General features: G+C 31.7%; 4 protein-coding genes across 8 annotated transcripts; 1 reads left to right on the forward strand and 3 right to left on the reverse strand.

Annotated features, from left to right (window-relative positions):
- Positions 1 to 113: 113 nt before the first annotated feature.
- Positions 114 to 3083, reverse strand: LOC127063533 (EF-hand domain-containing protein 1-like). The gene is given in 5 exon segments (XM_050993470.1): positions 114 to 1604; positions 1675 to 2123; positions 2246 to 2568; positions 2699 to 2861; positions 2864 to 3083. Coding segments are annotated over 5 exon segments (1839 nt in total). The 5' UTR covers positions 2979 to 3083; the 3' UTR covers positions 114 to 815.
- Positions 3084 to 3237: 154 nt separating this feature from the next.
- LOC127063537 (sodium-dependent phosphate transporter 1) lies at positions 3238 to 6529 on the reverse strand. 3 transcript variants are annotated; one of them, XM_050993482.1, is made up of 6 exons: positions 6315 to 6529; positions 4988 to 5735; positions 4649 to 4855; positions 4350 to 4560; positions 3643 to 4274; positions 3238 to 3563 (listed from the first exon to the last, which is right to left on the reverse strand). In XM_050993482.1, the coding sequence occupies exons 2-6, from the start codon at positions 5189 to 5191 to the stop codon at positions 3333 to 3335; spliced, it is 1485 nt and encodes a 494-aa protein (XP_050849439.1). In that variant the 5' UTR covers positions 5192 to 5735; positions 6315 to 6529; the 3' UTR covers positions 3238 to 3332. The 3 variants fall into 3 exon arrangements, with proteins under 3 accessions (XP_050849439.1, XP_050849440.1, XP_050849441.1); XM_050993483.1 differs by lacking the exon at positions 6315 to 6529 and adding an exon at positions 5946 to 6303; XM_050993484.1 differs by lacking the exon at positions 6315 to 6529 and adding an exon at positions 5871 to 6303.
- A 555-nt stretch (positions 6530 to 7084) lies between these two features.
- On the reverse strand, positions 7085 to 8141 carry LOC127063561 (cytochrome b-c1 complex subunit 7-like). 2 transcript variants are annotated; one of them, XM_050993515.1, is made up of 4 exons: positions 7976 to 8141; positions 7814 to 7864; positions 7502 to 7671; positions 7085 to 7297 (listed from the first exon to the last, which is right to left on the reverse strand). In XM_050993515.1, exons 1-4 carry the CDS (start codon positions 8007 to 8009, stop codon positions 7220 to 7222), a joined length of 333 nt encoding a protein of 110 aa, XP_050849472.1. In that variant the 5' UTR covers positions 8010 to 8141; the 3' UTR covers positions 7085 to 7219. The 2 variants fall into 2 exon arrangements, with proteins under 2 accessions (XP_050849472.1, XP_050849473.1); XM_050993516.1 differs by having other exon boundaries at positions 7980 to 8129.
- A 71-nt stretch (positions 8142 to 8212) lies between these two features.
- Positions 8213 to 9311, forward strand: LOC127063551 (ufm1-specific protease 1). Of its 2 annotated transcripts, XM_050993501.1 has the most exons (5): positions 8213 to 8374; positions 8461 to 8599; positions 8705 to 8875; positions 8950 to 9103; positions 9176 to 9311. In XM_050993501.1, exons 2-5 carry the CDS (start codon positions 8465 to 8467, stop codon positions 9292 to 9294), a joined length of 579 nt encoding a protein of 192 aa, XP_050849458.1. In that variant the 5' UTR covers positions 8213 to 8374; positions 8461 to 8464; the 3' UTR covers positions 9295 to 9311. The 2 variants fall into 2 exon arrangements, with proteins under 2 accessions (XP_050849458.1, XP_050849456.1); XM_050993499.1 differs by having other exon boundaries at positions 8215 to 8374; positions 8950 to 9311.
- The last annotated feature ends 13 nt before the right edge of the window (positions 9312 to 9324 follow it).

Below are 9324 nucleotides of genomic sequence, written 5' to 3' on the forward strand. Positions count from 1 at the left end.
GTGCGTGCGCATATATATATGTATATATATATGTAATATATATATATTATATATATAAATATATATATACACATATATACATATATACATACATATATATATGTACATATATATATATAACACCATACACACACAAACACACATACACAAATTTACAATGTAAAAAAATATATTTAAAAAGGAAAGATTTCTTCCTATCTTTCGTTATAGCTTTACTTGTGGTTATTGGTTAATTAAATTCTCGGTAATATCCGACGGTTGTCTAAAATAGTATCACTAGATTTCTGCTTCAGTTTATTTACACCTAAACAACTTATATTACATCATTGTAAGCTATTTCTCTTTACCAAACAATAACATTTGTATAGACTAAAATGACTTTTATAATTCATAGTTTATGCAAAAGTGATAACACATTTGCAATAATCAATAATTATTATTTACCTTCTGCAATATATAAATACACACAGTATCAGTAATATTACGATCTTGAGTTGGATCCACTTGTTAATGTCAAAGAAATATTCCTTTTTAGTTTTTTTTTCTACTTTATACATTTTCAGAGAAAGTTATTAATATATTCTAAGGATCATGGAATTGTAGTAAGTTAAATAATTTTGATAATAATATTTAAATAGAGTGCATGGATGTTAATTACATTTGTTGCTTAATTCTAAATAGTTGATTCTGTCTTAGCATTGGCAAATACAAATTTCTCTGTATCCTCTGTGATAGATAAAAAAAAAAAAATAGAAATATTTAATGAATTTGTTATGACTAAATTAAGGCAATGACGGAAGATCTCATTTTATGTTTTACAAAATTTCTTTTGTTTTTCCTTCAACGTCCTGACAAATTTGAGAATTTAAAGGACCTTCATTCTCTATTTCTTTTTCAACAAAGATGTCTGCATCATGTTGTCTTCGTTGTATTTTCTTTGCTTCTATCATTATATCATTTTGAAGTAGTTCTTGTTGTGCAAAATAATTGCGCATATTGTCTCGTATCTGCTGACAAAACTTTTCGGGATTTGCCTCCATATAACGATATACAAATAGATCAGCGCCATTTATAGTAAAGTAATGATTAAAAACATTAATTCGAGCTCCAATAAAAAAGTCTTGCGGCGTGTAATATAATGGATTATCCCTATCAGTGCCAGGTTTCTTAACAAGCGTTGCTTTCAAGAAGCATCCTTCGCGACGACCAGAATTACGTTTCTCGAGCTCTTGTATTAGCACGGTACCTTCGCTTAAATTGTATTCTAAGACGAAATCACGATCTTGATCTTCAGGATGTACATTATCCATCTTCATAGAATAACGTAATTTTCGAGGGAAATTAGATAATTGTCTTATAACATCCTTTTTAGGTGGTTTAACTCTATAGGATAAACAGCTAGCGTACGTGTCTTCGGGGGTTCCTAACATAATATGCGGAGGTATTTTATGTTCAGACAATGGCTTTATCTGATCAATAGGAGGATCAATAGGAATACTACTAGGCTGAATTATCTTTAGTACTTCGGAATAATATTTTCTCGTAAAAAGGTCACAATCGTATAAAAGAAATTGTCTTCCAAATATATATACCGTTTCACCTATCTAATATATAAAAAGGATAACGATTTAATGTAAATCATTGTTTTAAAAGAATGTAAAATTATTTATTTACCTTAAAATCCTTTGGTGTATAATACTCTATTATCTCGGGATCTCCGTATTCCATATATATTCCTGGATAAGACGATGGAAAATATTTCCAATTTTTTGGTACTTTCATTCTCTTTAAAAGCATTGTTACAGGATCCTTGCCATTATTTGGTTTATGAACCTCGCGTATAGCTATGGTATCGTCCATTAAGAAATACATTATTTGATAATAATCGTCATTCCATTTGGCGTCAAATGATAAAATCATTCTATCATATTCTAAAAATCGTCGCCTGGCATCATCGGGCATTCGAGTAACGCATTCCGTAACTTTAATTTTCATTTTACGATCTCCTATGTACGGATCTATGGGCGTGTCTTCTTTATCTCCCACATCAATACCCTGACTACTCAAAAATTCTCTCGTAAATAGATCACAATCAATAATATGATAAACTATTCCATAGATGCCTATAAGTAATGTAAAATTGTAATTATAATGGTGTAAAGAGTTAATATAAGTCAGATAATGATAAATAATATTGTCAATTGGCATTCATTTAGCAAAATTCATTTGAATGACTTAGACTTACATATATCTTTACCAACATTAAGATCTTTCCAATGGAAATAATCGCCATTGATATTTTTTGCAATTTTATCACGCCTCACAAGTTTACCTTGCAAAAATCCAGCATTTTCTATAAAAGGCTCTGTTACGCATAATGTATCGTCCTCTAAGAAATACATAATGTATACATGACGTATACGAAAATGTTCGTTCGGAGAATTAAAAATTCCTTGACGAAAAAAAGCCTTAAAACGAAGACATTTTTGCGCGTACAATGCGTAATGCGGTACAAACTGTTGATATCCGTAATCACGTACGCGACCATACGTTAACGATGGATCGTATCTAAGTTTAATATATTAGTCATTACAATCGAAATAATGTTAAGAAGTTAATGAAACTTACGGCAGATTTTGTATATTTTCCTAAGAATCGGTAAAGCTTGAAATTTCTTGATGATCTTCTAATAACTTACTGTATGGGATCTTTCTCCTCCATATAGGCAAGAGATGCAACATCGATAGGCCTTCCCCCAATACCGAATTTACTGTCATTTAACGTTCGGAAACCATTTAAAAAGCCAAATTTGCGCTTGAATCTGTAATCTTGAATCTTTAGGAATATTAAATACATCATTATATTGCGGTATCAGAAAATAACGATCGCGCCTTCTCATATTTAGCAAAAGAAAATTTGGAGAAACTTACACTTGGATCACGAAAACTATAGCCGGGTATGAGAGGTAAGCCTTCCATATTAAAAATTAAAAATATATACGAAGAAAAAGATGGACGAGGATTACTGTTACTATTTTAGATAATTGAACTTCTTTAATACTGGAAATCCACTCCTCTAACAAGATGCCTATATCTGTTGCTATAACAACGCGATTTTCTATTGATCTAACAACATCAAACAATTCTGATTTTCGCGACTCAACAATGCATAATATCATTTTATTTAAATAAACATTTAATTTTTCTGTAGGTTGTGAATGATTTATACTCAGAGAAATGGTGTTCAGTTATTTATTTCTGCATGTTTTATTCACAGCAGTTTTATTATTGAATGGCTTCCCTAAATCATCTGAAATTATTCAAATAATAAAATCATAAAGTAAGAACTTCTTTAAAAATAGCCATACAGCCTGCAGATAGGCAACCAGCCACTGGTACAGTTATCAACCATGCAAAAGCAATATTTCTGAACAGTTTCCAAGAAACACCCTCACCACCACGCGATGCCCATCCAACACATACCACCGATCCTACTTTGCAATGAGTCGTTGACACAGGTAAACCAGCCTTACTTGCCAACAAAACTGTCACTGCGGCTCCTACCTAAAGTATTGAAATAAATAAATACAACACGTTCTTACATGATGTACTCCAAAGTGTGTGAGTTATATTAATTATTTACCTCTATAGTGAAGCCTGTAGTAGGTGTTATACGTGCTAAATCTTGTCCTAATGTACGGATTACTCTACGTCCCCATATCCATAAGCCAGCAGAGATACCTAATCCACCATAAAGTAGTATTAATATTGGTGTGTCAGCTTCTTGTCTCGCAGAACCCTCTGCATATATTGCCCATAGTGCTATGAGAGGACCAATAGCATTGCTAACATCATTACCACCATGTGCAAAACTACCAAAACCGGCTGTTAATACTTGTAGAAATGAAAATAACTTTGAGACTTCCGGTTGTTCTTCGTCTTTCTTATCGCTCTCTGCTTGACTTTCTTCGGCATTAGAACCACCTACTATTAAAAGTGGACTAGCACTACTATTACCGCGTAATTTTGGTGCTGCAACTTCTTTTGTGTCACTATTACTAGTACATGGATTTTCCGAAATTATAGACATAGCTGTCGTTTCTCTTTTATCGCACGTACACAAGGCCGTCTTTTTTTCACCACTAGGGCCAGATAAAATTATCCTTTTTCTTTGCCATGGTACAACAAATAAATAAACAATAATTCCTGAAAATAATCCTAAGGTCAACGCAGCCGTCAAGCTACCCCACCATGGCATTTTATCCAACATCAACACTGTGTGCAATAAAAAAAATATTATTGTTTCTTCCTGTAACATCATGCAAACATAGATAAAATATGATTACACACATTTAGGTCCATCGTGTGCAACCGACATGACATTGACAGCAATGGTGAGGCCATATGCTAAAGGAAGTATACGAAGTCCCTGTTCAAAAGGTTCGCTAGACCTTAACACAAATTTTCTTATAAGCCAAAAGATAGCAGCGGATACGATTCCACTGAGTAGAGGGCTTGCAAACCAGGATGCTGCTATATTTATTAGGGCGATCCATTTTACCTATAAATTTTAATGCAATTGGTAATTATTAGTTATTAATCATTATCGATAAACAAATTATTATTAAATAAATTAAAACTATACAAACCCCTGCTGTTCCCCTACAGACAAGAGAAAATCCTACAGTAGCTCCAACAATGGAATGTGTACCAGAAATTGGAAGTCGTAATGCAGTTGCAAGCAATAACCAGATTCCAGATCCAGCTAGACTAGAAAGTGCTCCTACCATTAATTCTTTTTCGTGGCCTTCATATAATGTTACATCTAGTATACCCTTACGCATTGTATCAGAGACCTAACAAAGGAAAAACAATAAGCAAATTTGTTGGAAAATTAAATATTTGGTACGTAAAATCTCTGGATCTCTCCCTTTCTCTCACTCTCTCTCTCTTTCTCTCTCTCTCTCTCTCTCATTGTTAGAGTATACCTTATATCCTATCAGTACAGCACCAGCAATTTCGAAGAAAGTTGCCAAGATGCAAGCTTGAAAAATTGTAAGGACCCCGGCACCCACGCTCGTCCCAAAACTGTTTGCAACATCGTTGGCACCTATGCCAAATGCTAGGACAAATGCTACTATGAAACCAACTATTAGTATCCAAATGAGATTTTCATCGTATGGTATGCTCATATTTATGTTATTGATAGACAGTGCTATTTGAGCTTTGACAGTGCGATGAGTATTTTTCTTGGCGTTATCTCTGTCTTAAAATTAATAGGCGCAATCAACTTGTTTTCCTTAATATTTGCATAATAATGAATATCAAATAAATGAACATATATCAAGAAAAAGCTCTTCAATAATAGTGCAAATTCCTTGAAGAGTACTATATATCAGTATATGTAAATATTAATCACCAGAATATATATCTTTGTATATACACTTAAGTGTATATTTATATTTTTTATTTTGTTTCTAACACAATCAATTATGTGTTTATATTTTTGTACATACAACAGAGGTAGTATTTCGATACAGCACCTGTTTTATCTAACGGCATGACTTTATTGCTCGTTAGCCTATAATTGTTTTAGCGATAAAATTATTGATGTTTAATAACCCTTATATATTTGCCAGTTTTGCTTGGATCACAATTATAATGTTCAGTTTTGGAATTATTCTTTGTCAGCATCTTCCTTTCACAAATACATGCCAGTTTTTGCAGTGACCACATCTGAAAAAGAAATATTCAAAAGAATTATATAATATGCGTTAAAGATAAAAGGAAAGAAAGAAGAAAAAAAAGTTTATTTGCAATAAAATTTCATCATTATATTGAAAATATTTTTTGAAGCAATGTCATGCTTACTCTTCACTTTGCAATTTTAATTTATCTTATAGAAATGTTCTACAAGTAAAATTGTAATTTTGTGAAATTTCTTACAGGAGTAAGATATAGATTGGAACATTCCTTTTTGCACTTTGCACTTGTTATTTTTTATTATCCTACATTGCGATTTATTTTCGTGTTTCCGATTAATAAATCGATCGAAAAGAAAATATAAGTAAAGAATATTTTACTCCAAAGGAAAAAATAAGTTGTTCCAAGATAAATCGTTGGATATAATGTCAGAAAAATTGACTTCGGTTATGTCTTAATGACAATCAAATAGCGAAAACGTAATGAGTTCGTTGACGGCAAAGATTTCGAAGGTTTTTAGTCGATAATTCGTGTTCGTGCCTTTACAGATCTTGTCTCTCCGTTGCCATCATGTTTTCTATTGCCCTTCGAACGTGTGTCTAAATCTCCTACCTTTTATAACTGAGTACTTTTCGTAAAATGATACGATTCGATGCGATCATTAGTGGTCGTTGTCAACGTGATGTCTTGTCAATATTTCAATTTAAGTTAATAAAATGCGAAAGATATCGCGAATAAAAATGTTCGTCAAATTCGCGACCCACTCTACAAGTCTTTCACAACGGGAGATACTTGTGTCGCATCCCCCTCAAAGGGAGAGGGAATGAGATATTGATCCAGTATTTACCCACGAAACTTTATAGATGTTATAGATTGATTTATTTTTTTTAGCATTTTATAAAAATTGCATCGTATTTATGTTTTTATATTTTTATTTTGCTTTGTCATTTTTCTATTTCACCGGTACTCCGATATCTCATCTAGTTGTCTATAATTTATACGCGTAAGGAAATGACTCGTTTAAGGTTGCATAAAGGATGTTAAATACGTTAAATATACCGCGTACGATGCATAATTGTCGTTAACCGTATATATACCGTTATAAATACAGCAAGGATCTTTATTAATCCAAACGTTTTTATAACAATTGTACAATTAATCTCATTACGTCGAACTTATACGAAATTATTTGTGCTTACTTTTATGTATTTTGATAAACCGAATCGTGCGCGTTCGATATATAGGTATATATATACACGCATATATATAGGCAGCATCTAAAGGAATTTTTTCATTTTAAATAAAGGATGTGGTTGATAATTTGTATAAAAACAACACAAATTGTTCATTTTAATACACAAATAAAATAAATGATACGAATATACTATATTCCATTTAATATATTTATATATAACTTATACATTATTCGTAAGTTTTATACACATATTTTTTGTGTTAAATGACACAAGTATTAGTGTGCTATAAAATGTACAACTAATTGCTAATATATTCAAGTTTTATTCAAGATTCCATCTCTCCTTTTCTTCTCGTTCTTTAACAACTTCGTCTACTAATGGAGTAAGATATAATACATCCTGCAAAAACAATAACAGATTAAGTAATAATAATAATAAGATATGTTTACTATAAATCTTAGAGAGAAGAAATTTTATAATACGATAATTATATAACAGCATACGACTTATATATGTCAAATACATAAAGTACATGATAAAGTTGACAAAGGTAAATTATTTTTAATAATTTTTTTACAATGTTTAAGAGATTAAATCGTGTACCTCTTCGAATTTAGTCCATTGTTCTTTAGGTAGAATTCTTTTCATTGCATCCAATTGAAGAGCTCTTACTATGCGGAAATTACGTTCATCTCTTATATGTTCTGGAAGTCTTCTCAATGCTTCTTGTACATCTGGATCCATTTCGCTACGTATGTCATCGCGCATTAATCCTATAATTTTTTAAACATTGTTTCAGACATATTTATACGTTACGACGCATGCACGTAAGATGTGCGCGCATAAACACGAACACCCATCCACCCACCCACCCATCCACCCATCCACATACACATATCGATTAACGTTCTTTACCGTATTTATTAAAACCAGATATATTGTACATCCATTTTTGTACTCCTGGTGCTAAAACAAATGACAGAGTACATGTACATTACATAATCTTTCTTTTTCGAAAAGAAGTATTTATAATTACAACATAGAATCTTCTTAAGAAAGAAAAGCATGATTACTTACTTACTATGTACTTATTAAATAAGCTAATTAGCATTTTCGTACGTTTAAAATCGTAAAAACCGATCTACAAGAAAAATACTTTTTCAAAGAGAAGCAGAAGTACTGAGCCTCCTTAGACTTGACACCGATCGAAGCGCCGCTTCGTGCTGTATTTCGAAAGTTTTAATATTTACATCCATAGACCTTATACTCTTAGACGGATTATTCCTACATCGTTTTTATTCACGTATTTTAAATGATGTTCTCTCTGCTCGCGCATTTGCAAATGCATCTTAAGGACGACTCTATTGCATGGAACATCTATGTTTGCGCAGTTTATTGTAATTTGGAGCTCGCTAAGGAATTCCCGAGGATAATCGAGAACGACGACTTTGAGAAAATATATGTAACAACGGATTGGTATGATTATTTTATTTTAATTATATTCGCATATCTTGTTATTATGTATATGTAACAAATAGTGATCACGTGATTTGTTATATTAGAGGGATGATAGTCGATTATTCTACTAGTTTGTTAACAAATATCCATGAAACTCTTCCTACTTTCGACACAGGCGAGACTACGATTATACGAGGAATTTATGAATACTGGCATTACGGTTGCGATGGTTTTAATGACAGGGTAGATAATCTTAAATTTCTATAATATATATAATATTCGAAATGCAATTACGAATTATAGTAGGTACGAAGAATAATACGTGTATCCGAAGAATTTTTTATTTAGGGATGGGGTTGTGGGTATAGAACATTGCAAACCATTTGCTCGTGGATTATAATTAATAAAAATTTACAACAAAAAGTTCCAAGTATACGAAATATTCAAGAAACGCTCGTTACATTAGAGGATAAAGAGAAATCATTTATTGGATCGAGAGATTGGATAGGATGCTTCGAAGTAAGTCTTCTATCAAAGATATATTTTTTACAAAATTCAGACTTTTATTTGGTAAGAAAGCAATTTACTTATAGGTATGTCTTATCCTGGATAATTTCTATAATGTAAATAGTAAAATTGTTCACATTAGAAGTGGCCAAGAACTGTCAAAGTATTTGCATGTTATCAAACAACATTTTGAAGAATTTGGATGTCCAATTATGATGGGAGGAGATCAAGATTGTTCTAGTAAATGTATCATTGGTATGCACACTGGATTGAAAGAAGCTTATTTATTAATCATTGATCCACACTTTATAGGTAAAGCTAAAAGCATAGAAGAATTAAAAAGTAATCAATGGGTAAGATGGCAAAGTATTAAAGACTTTGTTTACAGTTCTTTTTATAATCTTTGTTTACCACAGATTAAAATAACTTGATATACCAACTGAATTTATTTTATTTTTTTA

This window comes from Vespula vulgaris, chromosome 4 (genome assembly GCF_905475345.1).
Source record: "Vespula vulgaris chromosome 4, iyVesVulg1.1, whole genome shotgun sequence".
NCBI lineage: Eukaryota > Metazoa > Arthropoda > Insecta > Hymenoptera > Vespidae > Vespula > Vespula vulgaris.